Source organism: Centruroides sculpturatus, unplaced genomic scaffold (assembly GCF_000671375.1).
Source record: "Centruroides sculpturatus isolate CEXI.00-Female unplaced genomic scaffold, Cexi_2.0 scaffold827, whole genome shotgun sequence".
In the NCBI taxonomy this organism is placed as follows: domain Eukaryota; kingdom Metazoa; phylum Arthropoda; class Arachnida; order Scorpiones; family Buthidae; genus Centruroides; species Centruroides sculpturatus.
The window spans coordinates 120,514-139,126 of record NW_019385127.1 but is presented as its reverse complement, the minus strand read 5'-3'; the positions used below and the strand labels follow the sequence as shown (position 1 = coordinate 139,126).

Genomic DNA, 18,613 nt, shown 5'->3' with positions numbered 1-18,613 from the left:
CAAATTTTATTAAAATAATATTTTATATATTTACACCAAAAGGACTACAGAAAATATTGATATTTAAAACAGCTCTCTCATACTGAGTAGTTTTTAGTAGTAGAACTTAGCATTCTGATATTGATTTCAGTTAATTAACAATATAAAATTGACAATACTTTCTGTATTAACATAAATTAATCTTTAGTATATACATATGTTTATGTATATTTTCTCTGCAATAATAAAAATAAAGAATATTTTATTTTTTTGGTCTTCCCAAAAATAGATTGCAATATTATATATAAAAATGCATGATATATGAATAAATGTGATAACTCTGTGTTTTTAGACTTAATCTGTAATTAGTGTTTAACCTTTCAAAACTGTTTGAGAAACTAGTATAAATTAATAATTATTTTCTTATATTTAATCTGCCTTGTTTTACTCTATTAAAAGTTAGATAACATACAAACAAGTCAACCAAATGTAACAATAAATATTGTTACAAATTTTACAATATTTAGCTTAATTTTGCTGTTTTAATAATTTAACTGATAGATAAAGTACCCTATATAATAATGAATTATTTAAATTTCTTAAGCATAAAAAATTATTTTTCTTTATAAATAATTTATTGTTTCTATTTCCTACTTTCTGTAACACATGATGCAGAATACAATTCAAATATTTAGTAAGCTCAAAAATTTTTGTTTACATTGATTCCAGGTTGACAGTTTTGTCAATCAATAAAACCTAGAAAAATAGAACATATCTTAATTCTATAACTATATATCAATAGTTTACATTTATTTTTAACATCTCGCTCTATTTATTTAAATAATATTAACAATAATAACTCTTTAGCAATAATTCTCTTAATTCTTCCTGTTAAATTTTTAAAATAAATACATTCACAATAAATTAAAAATTTTAATAACAAATAATTGATTGTGGCAATTTATATAAACTAGTAAACTTTTAATATGACACTTTTTGTGCAGGCAGTTTGCATGTATACATAACTTATGTTACATACGTATGTGGACAAAGATAAATCTATTTATTGTATAGTGCAACTGTACATTAACAGATTTTAAAATATCATATATTTGTCCAGTTTAATTAGATTTTCTTACTAAATAACAATTTTTACAACTTTTTTTACAGAATGATGATAATCCTGTACACTATTTTACATGTAGATTTATTATGCTTATGATGAAATGTTCAAACTACTTGATCACACAAGCATAATGAGTACAATAATAACTGAAACTGTTTATTACTTAGTACTTGATGTTTTGATTTAGTGCTATAAAAAATCTTAATATAGACAGCAATTTTTTAAACTATGACAGTTACAATCATTGAAAACATATGATGAGTCTTGTAACAAATGACTTATAAAACATTTCGTAAAAGCTTGCATATTTTTATACCTTTACATATTATATATATATATGTTACCGCTAAAGCTTGAAAGTTGTTAATGTGTTCATTACCTAGCTAATCTGCAGATTAACTAGGGTGATCCGTTAAAGTTGTGAAAATTGTTCTATTTTTCAAATTATTTAGGTAATGTGCAGATTATCCAGGTAATCTGCAAATTACCTACTAGGCACTCAGTAAAGTGAAAATAAGATCTTACCTAGATACTCTGCCCATGGTGGATTACCTAGATACTCTGCACATTATCTAGGTAATTTGAGAAATAAAACAATTTTCACAACTTTAACGGATCATCCTAGTTAATCTGCAGATTAGCTAGGTAATGTACACATTAACAACTTTCGAGCTTTAGCAGTAACATATATATATATATATAAATTAGTGCTTTTTGTCTATTGAATAAACAGAGATGAAAGAATCTGTACTTCCAGCTGCAAGATTTACCTTAAAAACAAACAGATAATATAAATAACTATAAAAAATTTCATTTATATTTAAAATAATTAATCCTATTGTTAATATCTTTAAACTACATATTTTAGAGAAAAGTTTAATAATTTTTCTTACTAAATACTCTCAAATTTTTAATATGACTTTATATATGATTATCTTCTCAAACTACTTTTAGAATTTCCCTGATTTTAAAATATTTCCATTCTAAGTTGATCAATAAAAATAAATTTTCATTTAATATAAAGAAGAAATCAGCCAGTGTGAAGAAGAATCTAGGAAATAATTATGAAGATGTAATTGATTTTATAGATTTCAAATAAAAATGAGATGTCTTTGTTGAGTATAAAGAATTAAAATCTGAAAATACTTTCCAATTGAAATCAGGAAAATGACTATTAGAAAACTATCTTCATTGCATTGATAAATCAAATGAAATACATGTTATTCTGATTCTAAGTATAATTCTAAATGAAGAATTTTTGATGTATTTAGAATGAAGAATTTTTAGAATTACAAATATTTAAATAAAAATTAAGTTTCACTCACTTTATATGGATGAAAAGCTAAGCAACTAATTGGACCAATTCGTTGACCCATGAATCCATCATGATATTTAATTACATTAACTGTTTCACCAACCATACTATATACACTGATGAATTGATTTACAGATCCACTGAAATAACAGATCATTTAAATAGTTATTAGCTGATAATATATAAAAACATTTAACAGAATAAAAATTTTTAATTTAATTACCAAGAAATTAAATCAATTGCAGAATGAACTGACATAGCAGTCATGCCCTGAGAAGACTGCACAGTCTTAAGAGAACTGGTAAGTCGTAAATCCCAAAATTTAATATCACCTGCAACACTGTTGTTATAAAAAAAATATTTAAATTCAGGTTATCATCACTACCTATTAGATTAAATTTACTTATAAATAAATACTTGCCTTCCACTCACTATTTTTCCAACAGAATCAGAATGTTGATATAAGTGAACATTGACCACCCATCCAGAATGTTCTCTTAAAGTTGTAACACGACTAAACATTATAATAAATAAATAAAATTACTTTCTTTGCAATATCTATGATTACTATAGTTAAATAAATTCATCTCTCTCTAACTACAAATATGCAAACAGTTTAAAAGTATCATATCATTCATTTGTTATAGTCTTAATTATTATAGAACTTATATTTGATAAAATACTTCTATATAAGTATATAAACAAATAAATTTTGTATACAGTATTTCTTTTATTATTGTAAAGCATATTTCTCTTTCTGACATTTTATTATAAAATATGTTAATCATTAAGTTATGCACTTATAAGTAAGTGCATAACTTAAATAAATTGTATCGTAAGTGATACAATTTGACAGTTCTAACAAGTTGTAATAAATTCCATGACTATAATTGACAATAGCTACTCAAGATAAGTGTGTTTACAGTTATGGATTGCCAATGCATTAGCCAATAAAAAGAGAGAACAGAAATGATAAACTATACTTTACGAACAATTATTTATTGTGACTTCGTCACAATGCCAGCTGCAATTTTTAATTTATTTCATTTAAAATATATGCTCTTCACCTCAAATTATTAGTAGTGACCTGCCCCTGTACATCATACTTTTCCTTTAACAACAGAGTTATGCCAGTCATCTATCATCTAACACCTTTCAGAGGAAAATTTTTAAATTGAGATAACATGACTTTCAATTTGATTTTGGAAGTTCATATGTAGTTAATTAAAAATTAATTAAGAGAAATTAATTAAAAAATCACTGAAATAAAATTATAAACTTTATGATCACTCCATTTTATTTTACTCTTTAGAATGAAAAGGATCATTTCATGTCATCAAATGATAATGCTAATGACAGCAAAAAAAAAGAGAAATGTCATAATCTGAAGTCATCATATTTGTTCTCTTGCTGCAAATTTCACTCACTTGCTAGTGTCTACATGATAACAAAACATTTTTAAACTCTGTCTAGATTGTACTTTTCCTTTTAGTATGCCATGCCACATGTTTTACTGTGTATCATCATATTTCACATAGTTTTTCGCCTACAAAATACTTATAACAGTCAAATGATTTGTAATTTTTAAACAATTGCTTTGTATAATAGCAGATTCTGTTCACAAAGTAATTGTGAAAATTGACATATTTTGTCAATAAAGAGATTATGTAGTTCAACATCTAAGAGATCAGGTCACTCCAGGTCAAATTGCTTAAGTGTTCCTTTATATTCATCTTTAGCCTCACCATCCAAAGTAAAATAATAACTCATAATTATTTATTTTTATTTTGTAATTATTTTGGTGTTTAAAATATTAAGACGATTTCAACGTGTTAAGTGAGCAAGGTACAAACATAACAGAACCATATGGAGCTGGAAGTGAGAGAGGTTCTGCTGCTCACATGATGCTTTGTGCTTTGTTTATTATTTTACATAGGTGAATAATTACATCTACAATATATTGTTAACATAAACAAAATGAAAAAAATAAAATGTTTGAGACAATATTTTCTGAATTACAAAACTTTATATATATAAATTAATTAAATCAAATTATTGTATATTTCCTTGAAATGTCTAACAAATACAGAAAATATTTAATTAACATTATTATTATTATTAAACATTATTACGTTATTATAACATACTATGTAAATCATAATTATTACTAAATACATCTATTTATATTGTTGAATTAATTTATTAACCTTTTAAGCACATCAAATATTGTTATGCAGTAGAGTTTGCTTATTGTAATCACTTTAGGACTTACCAAAACAGATAACATTATGCAAAGTAAATAAGACTACAATTGGAGGAAATTCTGATTTAATTAATTAATAAACAATTCACCTAGTATGATCTTTCTGCTACCACTTCAACAACAGCTAGTATAATGCTAGCAATCTAAACTATTGTATTGTGAACAAATAATGATTAAAATTGATTAATTTAAAGCACTAGTTAAAACTGATAATGGTTGCATGTTTTCAGCCATATATTGAGGTACTAGCAGAAAAAGGCCTATTTAACTGAAGATCATGATGATGATAATGATAATCAAATTCTGTTTACAATAAGTAGTTTTTATAATGTATTACAGTGGAACCTCACTTAACGAGCACCTCTCATAATGAATAATTTGCATAACGAGCAAAACAAATTGTAAAAAAATGACTTCCTTAATAAGCGACGTTTTGCATAACAAGTGATGAGGAGAGGGAAAGTCCCAGTGCGCACGCTACATCAGTCTGTGTTTAGCACTCATTCTGCTAGCATCATACATTTTTTCAAACTTGTGTTCAGACATATTACATACGAACATTAATAACAATAGCTTGTTATACAATAAACACACCAAATGTTATGCCAAATTCTTGAGCTATGTAAAGACTATGATTAAATATTAGAAATGATTGTATTTTGATTATTTTTGTTTTCTGAAAATCGAATTAACATTCCAGGTTGGTTCATTCTGCACTAGAAGAAAAGATGATGATGATGATGATGATTCATGTTCTTTAGCAATGTATATTGTGTAATTTTCTTTGAATAAATGTTATATATAAAATATTTGAGTATTTTTTTGGCTTGGAATGCATTGTCGTGTTTTACATTAATTTATATGGGAAAATTGTTTTGCTTAACATGTGTTTCACGTTAAGAGTAAGATTCTAGAACAAATTATGCTCGTTAAGCAAGGTTCACTGTATTAGAATGTATGTTTGGAACCTGCTAATTTTGATAGCAGTAATCAGAGGTTACTGTATATCAAATAAGGATAAATCAGAATTATTTCTGAATTAAAAGATATTTGGACTTTTCATAAGTAAAATTCTTAAAATAATTGACAATGATGTATAAACAAAAAGATTATCAAAATAACACAATAAATAAAAATTTTAGTTAATTTTGATATATTGGTAATGTTACAATATTTTCCTTTTTCCAATCTTTGTTTACAAATGATTAAATTTAATGAGAAGTTATTTATTGTGACATAATCACAATTCTAGACTGCAATTTTTTAGATCTCAATACACAATACTCTTGATTTTAGTAGTGTTTTGCTCCTGTATATCATACTTTTCCTGTTAACAAGAGGGTCGTGTTGGTCATCTTAATAACTGTTCTGAAGAAAATTTTTGAATTAAAATAATGTGACTTCCAGTCCAAACCAGAGGTTCATATAAAGTTAAATGGGGTCTCTGGCTCCTACACTTTACATTTCTGGTCTCAACTTTCATCTATCTAACTCCATTCTTGAGATTAAGGAAGGACAGACAACAGGTGGATGCCAGTGGGAATTTATAGATCTGCAATTTTTTAATCAATCAAAAAAATTAAACAGACAAAAATTTTATCATGAGTAATATCCATAGTATATTTTATATTTGAAGAGCTACTTAGAAGTGGGAAAGAGCCACCAGATAAGTTTGGAGTGGCAACATTGCTAATGTGGCTTTTGGCAGGAATGATTGTAATACCAGTTGTAGAATACAACTGGTATTACAATCTGGTATATACAACTGGTATTAAATAAGTATTAAATAAAATAGTTGTTGTTTTGTACTGGTATTAATTTTACTAATAAGATTGTACACAGACAAAACAATATCTAATGTCATGAAATTAAAAGCCAACTTCTTAGCTATTAATTATTATTAATAAGAATTAACATACACTACAGTTGACAGTAAGCTTCTACATAGTTCCCTGAGAATCATTATGTAAAAAAGAGGTAATTACCAAAAATTTATCAGATTTCAAAATGCAAGTTTTAGTAGTAGTGTGTAATAATATTAATTAAAACATGAATTGATACACATGGAGAGATTTACAGTAAAACATAGATAACTTATGTGTTTGGTGGTTTCCTACAAAATTGCAATGGCAGATAAATATGTGAAGTGCCTAACCAATTTCTAATGACTCTCTTAATAAGTTTAGACAAAGGAAAAGTACTGAATTAACTCTTAACTGTACTGTAAAACTGAAAGTTAATCCTCAAGCAGCACATAACTTGAACCTACTTTCAAACTCACTTTGAAATATAGGTAATCTATAAGTAATTTACAAGAAATTATAGTACCACTAAAACTATAAAACTGCAAAAAAAACTTTTTTAAAAGTTAAAAAAAAATCATAAATTGGTCAAATACTTATGGAATTAAAAACATTTCTGATTTTTAAAGTTCATTGTTCATTTCTTTATTAAAAAGAAATACTTTGGAGTTAGGACAAAAAAACTTTTTAAGTTTTTGAAGAAATTTAAGATCTGTAATTTTAATGCAGTTAATTTTGACTAAAACTTTTACAAAAATAAAAATACTAACAGAGGTTATCAAGACTATTAAGAACAGATTATTCATTACTAGAAAAACTAATTTTAATCATTGGTATAGTAATAAAGAGTTAAGTAGCAATGAACCATAGTTGAATAAAATCATGTTTATTAATAATATATATGAAGTGAATACTAATTCTAATATTAAAATATACATTCATTTTAAAATACATTTTGTTTCAATAAAAAAAAACATTTGCTTTAATAATCTTTATAACAGAATAAAAATAATTTTTCTGTAGTATTTTTTAATATATTCTTCAACCTCATCATAAGAGTAACTTTTTTGGTTTTTCACAGCAGTTATAAAAAATATAATGTGTATTAAAAAGATTATTATTTTATCATTTTATATCAAATTATCTTTAAGATTATTCTACTGATTTAATATAGCATATCACCCATACTAGAATAAAAAAAAGATAATATACAGTCTCATAATTGTGGAGGTGCCATGCAAAAGCAAACAAGTCCACTCTAAACAATTGTTGAAAAAATGCAAAAAACTGTTATTGAATTTATTTTACACTTCACACCTGTAAAAATTTATTTATTTTTTTCATTTGGTATCTAACATCAATATTTGAAGGCAGTTTTTGATAGGAATATTGTATAGTTAGTATTTAATTATATGACATTAAAATATGGACATTGTTTCTTTTTGCTTGGACAGGGTGGATGTGTTTCTTTTTTGCATGAACTATGTTAGGATATGTTTTCTTTTGCCTAGCCACTATATTCTTTTTCACTTTGTTATACTGGCTGTTACTTTGACTTATCAAAAAAACATGGCATTTTACAAAACAGGGATGAACAATAAATGTCTTCTCCCAAACAATCACACAAGTTCCCATTATTTTCTTCTTTTTCCGGGTAATCTGCTTCAAGCTTGGTTCCATTTCGTAACACTTGTTTATACCATGAAAAACTCATCATTTTCTCATTACTTGCCATACAAAGTCTTTAAAAGTGATTCAATGTCTTTTTTCTTGGCAGCTGACAGAGGGTGACCTACAGGTAGTTGCTCGACTGGCTCCTCAAATCTCATCCCAAAGGAGCACTATATTTTTGTATTTTCTTCTTTGCCTGTACTCCAACAGTTTTAGGTTTCTTTCTAGATCCAACATTGCTTTCTTCTACACTTATCAAACTGTCTTCATCCATTTTCACTCAATTATATCACTGAAATACACTATATAATAAAATGTGTACTAATAAACAACATTTTAACATCAAAATCTCTGTTCCTACAGAATAACAAAATGACACAACAAAAACAAAACCACCTGTTGCATTCTGAAAGTCACATGACTCAATCATAGCTCTTCATTGGATGAGGCAGATTGCAATGGCTGTTTTGTTCTGCTTGGGACACATGTAAAGAGATGTTCTTTTTTGCACAGAATGTTGATTTTCAAAGCTCAAAAAGTGTTGGATGCATATTTTTTTGAATGAAACTGACTATAACAGTAGATAGGAATAAAGCTGAAAAAAAAAAATAAATTATAAAATCAACTTTGATATTTTGTGGATTTGTTTGATTTTTGCATGACACCTCCACAATTAGTGATGGACTTTTTCTTGGTATTGCAAATAAAGTTACTAAGATAGTGGTATACAGAATTACATTAAATTATATTTTTTTCATGTAGTGCTTTAAAACAACATATAAAACATTTATTTGATATTTCTTTTATCAAATCTTAAAAAATCAAGAAAACTGGTAATTTTATAATAAAACAAACTATAATTTATTTTAATCTTCTAATTTGAGAATTTATGAAGGAATTGTACTGGAAGAACTTTCTGATAGTGTTGAATTTAATTTTATCTTATTCTATCAGATACAGAAATACATTTTTGACAATATCAATTTATATTTTTTTGAATTTTAATTACTATAACTATAATGAATATGTAATAAAAAACTTCAAATATAGATTCAGATTTATCTTTGAGGTGATTTACACAATATATAATCATCTATTTTCTCAACATATCAAAATTTTATTTTTCAATAACATTGAAAAAAATAATCTCAGTAATGAAAATTTGGGTGCTTAAGAGGTTAATATAAATAGATGTATCCTATTTCATATTAAGTTACCTGAATTACATATATCTTTACCAATCATTTGGAGGTAGACGACAATCATAAATTCGAATAGTACCATCACCACATCCAGCAACTATTATGGAAGGTAATGATTTATCAGTTGATAATTTTGTTACACAACTATCAGCACCAGTTGGTATGTCCTAGAATAAATATGAACATTTATAATTTAAAACAAATTAAATAATTTTAACATTAGTAAGTATTTGAAAATTACCGAGAATAAAAATGCAAAATATGATTAAAATATAGTTATAGATTTGAAGCCCTTGGGGACATACAGTGCTAATCCCCAGTTTGTGGCATTCTGAGGTATTCAATTAGAAAGAATGCATTTGAGCATCAGCACACACCCATATCAGCTGGAGAAAAAATACACTGGGACATTGCAGATTGCAAAAAATAAAGTGTATGACAAATTGTCAAAAGTACTTTCATGTATATTTTATGCTTTAAAAAAAGCTATTAACACTGAAAGACAGTCTATTTAATGTTATTTTCACTTTTTCAACGATTAAAATCAAAACAAGTAAAACATATTCAAGTTGGTGCCAAAAATGCTTTATGACCCCAGTTTATAATTAATTTACAAATTAAAATAAAATACTATTATTAAAAAATTATTACCTGAATTTTCATTTCCTTTTCAGCATCCCATAAACGAATTATTCTTACATCTCCAGAAGAAAGTAATTTACATGATTCTTGTTCCCATTGTAGAATGAGACCTGAACCTATTATTATACCATAAGATAAGTTTAAAAAAATTTAAATGTTTGTTTTGACATAATCAAAAATTCAAGCATATTTTGATATGACAATTAATAAAACTTTGTTAAACTAAGAAATTATGTAAGCAACAAACAACAAAAGTTTTCTTAATAAAAATTTACATTTATAGAAGAATTTAAAACAAATTAACTAAAAAAGAAAAAAGGTTATTATTAGTGATGCCATGAATAGTGATTTTGCTGAATACCGAATACTCGGCTATGGTCTTGGCCAAAGCACCGAATATGCGGCAAAATATGTGTACAGTACATTTCACGGGTGACGGATTACGATCTGTCTCATTGTGGTGGGTATGGTAGCGACACCGCGTGTGCATTTGTTTTATTTGCGAGTAGAGCATGTCACAACATACATTATTTGTTCATTGTTACATCAAATTGTGTTACTAATAGTCCTTATTACTAAAAAATGCCACTGTTTGTATCACTTTATATGAAAACTGTTTGCCTACATTGGATGGCAGACCTTTACAAGTGGTGGTCAGCAAATGCAAAACAGTACCCAAGCCTGACATAATTTGCTAAGATTTATCTACTGTCTCCTGGCAGTAGTGTATATAGTGAGAGGCTATTTTCAGAAGCAGGTATAGTTTATGAGGAAAAGCGCAATCATTTGCTATCAACAAATGCTGAAAAAATTGTTTTCATTTATCACAACTTACCACTGATAATTTTAAGTATTAAATGTAATAATTTGTGATTAAAATAAATACGTTTTTGAGTAATATGTGCATTTTTTTTATGATTTGGTATTCGGTATTCGGCTGAATAGTATGCAACATTCGGCTGAATACCAAATATTAAAAAAAGTAACTGAATAGTAGCCAAATATTCGTGGCATCTCTAGTTATTATATTAATGTAAATAAATGTAAATTAATATAAAAATGATTAAATAATCCTTTGGTATTTTGAAATTAGTGAAATATTTCATAAATTTATTTCTGTTTTTCAAATAGGATATATAGGCTAGTATGCTATTCATGCCAAGTAATATTAATTAGTAGTTAAAACTCCCTGTGTTCAGCATTATTAATTGTTTTTTCGTTCATTCGAGCGCTTTCAACAAATATATTTCTGTCATCTTCAGGAGAATAAAATGTTTTAATCGAACATGAATGTCTGAGAGAAGAACACACATAAATTTAAAATTAAATAATTTTTGATATGAATCCGCTACAATTTGAATTATGTGCGATGTTACGAATATGATGAAATACGGCGCATGCGTGGTACTGCTTCCTGTCAGTGATATGGCATATGATGTAACTCGCTGTTTAATCGTTTGTATAGGGCGATCCATATATTAGGCAGCTCCAGATTAATGATGAACGAAAAAACGATTAATAACGCTGAACACAGTGAGTTTTAACTACTAATTAAATAGGATATAATGTTAAATAGATATTTTCATTATTAAATAGCAAATAAAATATAATAGAACAGCTACCATGAGATTTGAAATCATTTATTTTCTCAGAAACTTTATCTCCAAATTTCAATAATTTGAGTTCATTAACTTTTTCTTTATAAAAACATTATGAAAATTCATAAGCAATCTTTTAATTGTAATGGATGAATAAAAAAGGAATTTTAAAAAATATAAATAATTACAATTATTATTTTCTAAATTTTAAATTGTATTTTTTCAAATTTTTAATGGCAAAACTGAACAATGTTTTCAGCTAATTTCAGATGTGTGCAATGTCCCTTCACTACATATACCATTACAATATAACACATAATTTATAAGTCAATTACATACTTATAATATTAAAAATAAATCTACGGCTTTAAAATAAAAAAAATTAATGAGAGTGAAACTAAATGGCTTCTTATATAAGATTTTGTCTGTAGAATTTGTTGAATGAAATTATGAAGTTCTTTGATATTACAGATTTGTACAGTAAAATTGAAAAATACTTTAACAATTATGAAAAATCAAGGTTGAAAACTACTATAGCTATTTGTTTAATTTTTGAGAATGTTTTGAAATTGTAATATTAGTATAAGATTGAAAAACTAGTTTTTTTTCTTTCAGTTTAAGATATTTAACAAATATATATTCTTACACATTACGAAATCTCTAAAAATGTTTAAATATTTAAATTATAAACAGTACAGTCTAAATAGTTTAATTCTGTGTAGTTAAAGATACTACCATCCTTAAACCAAAGTACTCAAACACAACCAGAATGCATAAAAATTACATATTTGGGTAATTCAAAACAAGTGTATGATGAAACACCATATACTGAAATAGTAAGCACAACAAAAGGTCTAACAACAGCTTTCAATTTATTGTGTTGTGAAACGATATATATAACAGATACTTCCAGATAAGATTGCCACTTGCCCTGTATTGTACAAGACATCATATATTTAAGTGCAATATATGATATTTAACCAAAGCAATACTTTAATGTTAATTCTTTTGCCTTATATCCTTATTAAATTCTTTATTATATCATTGTCTACGTTGAACTTTGTACAGGCGACCCCCATAATGCGGGTTCATATAATGCAGACTCGTATATCGTGGCAAAAAAATTGCGACCATATTCGTATAAAGACGCTAAAAGAGACTCGTAAAATGTGGTAAAATGTCATCGCCGACTTGTGTCGCAACAGGATTGGTCGAATCTGGACCAATAGTGGATGAGCAGCCAAACTACTTACACACTACGGAGAGTTTAGGCGGTTAAGTTGAGTTTACTATCGTCTGTACAGTATATAAATTAGGTACTATAAGTCTAATACAGTGCTGTAATTTTATACATTTCTTGTGAAAAAAACATTTCTTATTCAACGGCCATAAAAATTATTTCTTTTAATGATGTCTCCAAAGTTCAATGAATTTTTTGCAGAAAAATAACTTATCAGAAAATGCGCCTGCCGTTTGGTGCGCTGCTCCGCGACAAAAACAAGCTTAAGCAATGGAGTCATTGAATGGTGCACACTCAGTACGTAATCCTACAATTTTTTGTTTATAGCATAGTTTATACAGATTATTCCCAGAAAATTATACGTATTTTGGAAATGTTGAGTCAAATTAGTCTAGAATCAATTAATTTTATGGAAGAAAACCTTTCAAACAGCCATAGTCCGTAAACTGCACATGTGCCGGGCTGTGATTGGCTCATGTATTTAAGAATTCCTACAACGTGAAATTCTTATAAAGTGAAACGTATCTACCGTGTTATGGGGGGGTCGACTATATATTAATAAGACTTATTATACTGGTGTTGTTTCTGTTTTAGCAAATAGAATTCTTATTCAGAAAACCAAATACCTTTATTTTTTCATCTTATAGACAATGATAAAATAAAGAATATTTTAATATAATGTCATTTATATCATTACATATTCCATATATTTTGACTTTTTGATTGTTTGAGGTTGTCTCATTCCCAATCAACTCAAACTACCAAGACTCTATTGTATATAATGTAATAATATATACTGAATATATTTTTATACAGAATCAATAGCATAGCAATGTTCTTACCTCTTATAGAAGGCAACATATCTGAAAGAATTTGAAATGCACTAACTAATTCGGTTTGTTTACTATCATTAATATAATTTCGCCATATCCTGACTGCACCATCATCTATTAAAAAATATATTTATTTCAAATCATATGATCATAATTTATAAAATTATAAAATGTATAAAAATATATTATAAAAATTAATATTTTCATTCATATCTATACAGAAATTATACAAAATAATTACACATAAATTAAGTTAAGCTTGACATACAGTAATAAAGAAATGATAGTGCTAAATTTTAATTGGGCTATGATAAGATATATCACAAAAGTCTGAGGTCACCCCAATTTTTTGGAATAATAAATTTTTATTATACTTAAACAAAAAATTAGTGACAGGAATAAATTTACATGTAAAAGAATTACTTATTCTGTTTACAGTCAAAAATAAAAATATTAATTTTTTAATGCAAAAACTCAAAAATAATGATGTTGCAAAAATATAAGGCTAATAGCATTTAATAGACAGTAAAACAACCAATTTTTTCTTAAGACAGTTTTTCAAAATAATGTTGTACGCCCTATCTTTTATAGAGTTATCAAGATTTTGCATACTTAAATTGATTTCTTCCCACACAATTAGAACTGTAGCTTTGAGTTGTTCAATACTGTGGTACTGTTTTGCTCCTGTCACACATCTCTAATTATTAGATTCCATAGATTTTCTATGGGTTCAAATCATGAGAATAGGCAGGCCAATCCATAACCTGAACACTATTATCCAGTAGTCACTGATAAGTGAAGTTTGCATTATAAATTGGTGCATTAATCTTGTTGCAATTGTCAGAATAGACCACCAATTTTTTTCTCCAAATGGCAGAAAATACGCATCAAAAGGCTTTGATACCAAATTCCTTCATTCAGCCATTTATGAATGCTAAATTGATTTTTCTGAACCATCCAAAACCTGTCTAGATCATGACTGATCCCCTCCTTGCTGACACTTGGCAAACAAAACTCCTCCCTCCCAAGATTATGTCAATAAAATTGCCAACCATCAGGACAATCCAAATTGTACTTTTTCTTATCAGTACAAATAATTTCACACCATGCTGAAGTCTACAACATTTTATCTTTGGTCCATATTAGTCTTTTTTTGTTGTTTTAGATATGATGCTGCTTTTCTATTTTTAAACATTACATGTTTTGTTGATTTTATCATCTGGGAAAGTGTGGATTTGTAAACATTAACATCAGGTCTTTGTGCTATTTCACCTAATGATGTTCCTATTGTTCGTATTTCCCTGATAATTGCTGATTTCTGCTTGCTTGTTAACTTGGAAGGCCATCCTGTTTGTCTTTTCTTTCCACATTGCACACTAAGTTTAATATCTTGGCTACAACACAATGAGATCTCTTCAGCTGCTTTACAATAGCTCTAGTAGAACTTTCAGCCTGATGGAATGCCCTGATTTTGCTACACTCAAAAGGCAGTTTAGGACTTACGTCTATCCATTGTTAAAATTACTGTAGTTATCATAACAATTAATGGTGTTATAAATTCATATTCATTTATACCTTTATTCACAATTATGAAGTGTTACCATCTCTTTATAATTATTACATTACAGGTGACAGTGAAACTTTTTTGATAAATTGCTCAAAAATGAAACTGAATCACTATTATTTTTGATTTCTTGAATAACAAATTTTTATTTTCATTTTTAGTTTTGATTATTACTAGAAATAATCATTTTACATCTACATTTCTTCTTCTCACTAGATTTTTCTTAGATATATTATTCCAAAAAGTGGTGTGACATATTTTTGCAACATACCTTATGTCTAATTATAAAGGTATCATATAATTTGGACTAAAGGTAATTGGTCAAGTGCCTACCAGTGGCCAAGTGGTTCCATTCTCTGAACATTAGGAGTTTGGTCATGGGTTCGCACCTCACCAGGACGGGCTGGCCATGTGGAGTTTTCCAGGTTTTCTCCACATCTATAATGCCTGAATAGAGGCCAGTTACCCTTAAAAAACCTCATAGAAGGCATCCCCCTAGGCAGATCGCCCAAGTGTTGCTTTGCCATAAATTAACAAAAGAAACAATTGGTTAAGTCATTATCTTGTATTAAATTTAATAATTAGAAATAAATAAATTAGTTTATAATATTCTGAAAGAAAAGACTGATTGATATAAATTAGTCTAGGAGATCTGAGCAGTGTAATTGCTAATGTATCTGCATAGCAAAATAGAAGTTAAAGATTTGAGTCCTGCTCTAGATTAATTTTTCTTCCAGAATATTTAAATTAATTAATTTATTTCTAATTATGAAATTTTATACAAGATGGCAACTTAGTTACCTATCTTTAGTCCAAATTACATAATATATCTTGATAATAAATTAGTCATATTATGACCAGATTAAAATCTGGTGGTAATATTTGTTCATTATATAAAGTAATACAGTGGTACCTTGGTATACGTCTGCTTTAGAATACGTCGTGTTTGGACGAAACAAATTTTGCTCGGTATACGACTTAATTCAATTATATGTGCCATCTATGAATAAGTAGCACTATCAGTGTACTAGGACAGACTAGATGTTCGCAGTGCCACAGTTTATAATCTTGTTAAATTTATTCTGATTTTAATTTGTAAGTAAAATTTTATTATTTTTATTAATCATGAGTTGCAAAAAGGCAAATGAAAAGCAACAGAAAACTAAAAAAAAAATGACTAGAATCATAATAGAACTGAAAAAAGAAGACTGTTGAGAAATACAAAGGTGGCACGCATATTTGAGATTTTAACTGTTGTATGCTGTATTCCGAGAACGACGATATCGACAATTGCGAAAAATAAAGACATTATTAAATCTGCTAATGTTACGAAAGGGGTTAAAATCAATTTCTAAACAGAGATTGAAGACATTAGATCATGTTAAGAAATTGCTTTTGCTTTGGATAACTGAAAAACAGTGTGCTAGAGACAGCGTATCAGAAGCAATTATTTGCGAGAAAGCTAAAAAGATACATACTAATCTCATGAAAAATCAAGCAGGAACTAGCCAGGAAAGCGAGGTGTTTAAAGCCAGCCATTTTTTTTTACATGAGAATTTTTACATTACTTCTTATGAGAAAGGTTGGTTTGGTATACATCCTATTTGGTATAAGTCCAAACATCAGGAACAAATTAAGGCCATATTCCGAGGGTCCACTGTAAATCTTTTACAAAATTACTCATTTCTTTTAATAAGAAAATGATCTATTGTTAAGTTTAATGTTTAGACCACATCTGTTGATAGATACACAATGGTTGATAGATAAAAGATTTGCATTGAAGTCAGAACTATTAATATATATTAAATAAAAAATCATATTTTTGATAATCTGAAACCATGTTGTGACTCTTCTTTGATTCTTAAACACTTGGCATTCTATCATCTTTATTTTGTTCAACTGAACTAAATAAAGATGATAGAATTTATTGTTTGAATTTATTACACTACATTGTGTTTAAGAACAAAAAAAAATCATATATTGCTAATAAACAATCAAGTCATAACATTCAAAAAAAATTTTCACATGAAACTTAAAAGAAATTCAAAATTTCATGTTCATAAATATTGAAACTTAGTATGAGAACCTGGACTCAATCTCAATATCTTAAAATAATAATAGAAAATATTATCAATATCTATCAATTTTCACACCTGGGAGCATCGCCTGCTATCTTTTCTTGGCATAGAAAGTGACTCTTTCCTGCAACCTTCTAACCGGCTGTCACTATTCTGCTGTTAATGTGACAACTAACAGCCAAGACAGGCAGTCGCCGCCAGTTCCTCGTCTGATAATGTCAATGCTGTTCTTCTGAAACGGAATACCTTATTGCCTCTAAATTGGAATAACCTCATCTCTGAAACCCAGAATAATCCTACACTCCATGACTTTGAATCTACTTCCAGAATGAGACATTTACCATGTATAATATGTCATCCAGAACTCTCTTCATTTATTCAACTTTCTTAAGGGACAGACTGACTCCTCTCCTGCATCAGGACTACAAGAAGATCCTTCAAACTCCAGGTATTTACATCTGCATGCAATTTCATGTAAGCTCTTTCTCTCTCAACCACCCATGGTGTATAGGTCTGTTTATTTTGCTAGAGCACAATATTTATCATGTAAATCTTTTTCTTCTCAATTAAACGGTTATTTGTTTGTTTAACTGGTATCTGACTGAGTCACTTCCATCTCACCGTCTCCTCGATCCAGAATCCAATCACCTACACACACAACTTGTGTAACAAATTGTGAGAATCCAGAGATGGAATATTTTAATTTGTTAAAATATTAAATTGATGTCAAATTTAACACATTTCTATCAAATTTGTGGGAAGGGAAATAAAACTTCCTTTGGGAGAGATGTTATCATACATATCCGATGAACATCTGGCCACATGTGTCAGAACAAATACCCCATCAGATGTTAAATCCTAAAACCCAATTGGAGGGGAATTTAGTATAAAAAGGGGGTAAAAATGCAAACTTGAGGCAGTCAAAGGAGAAATGAACAATGCCGTATGGAAGTATGGAAGCCATAGGAAGAGCAAAGTCCTGCTCTGGCTCTTCATCAACAGTCTCCAAACCCAGCTGCATCTTCATCTCATTACGAATTCTCTGTCAGCCCAGAATCGCCAGTTAACCTCTCCATAAGAAGAATATTAATCAAAGACCGATTATACAACAGCCTGACATAAAGCCCAATATTTGTCAATAGAGGTAGTATGTTTTTATTGATGTAAATTCTCTCTCTTGCACTTAGATAGGGACTTTAGAAACTGTCTGTGTGCAATCACATACTTGTACAGTATCTTTATGCTCATCATTTTCATTAAATATTACTTTTAGTTTGTTTAAATGATCTCATTCTTGATC

The 18,613-nt window shown here is 28.0% G+C and overlaps 1 protein-coding gene across 1 annotated transcript in view; it reads right to left on the bottom strand.

Moving 5' to 3' along the window:
• Positions 1-1,772: 1,772 nt before the first annotated feature.
• The window catches only part of LOC111635155 (regulatory-associated protein of mTOR-like), a 46,030-nt gene continuing 29,189 nt past the window's right edge, over positions 1,773-18,613 (bottom strand). The window contains exons 6-12 of the mRNA XM_023380022.1: positions 13,681-13,785; positions 10,010-10,116; positions 9,395-9,525; positions 2,842-2,934; positions 2,644-2,760; positions 2,431-2,560; positions 1,773-1,875 (exon numbers count right to left, since the gene is read on the bottom strand). Coding sequence (XP_023235790.1) covers positions 1,810-1,875; positions 2,431-2,560; positions 2,644-2,760; positions 2,842-2,934; positions 9,395-9,525; positions 10,010-10,116; positions 13,681-13,785 — 749 coding nt within the window. The 3' untranslated portion in view covers positions 1,773-1,809. The remainder of the gene's footprint in view (positions 1,876-2,430; positions 2,561-2,643; positions 2,761-2,841; positions 2,935-9,394; positions 9,526-10,009; positions 10,117-13,680; positions 13,786-18,613) is intronic.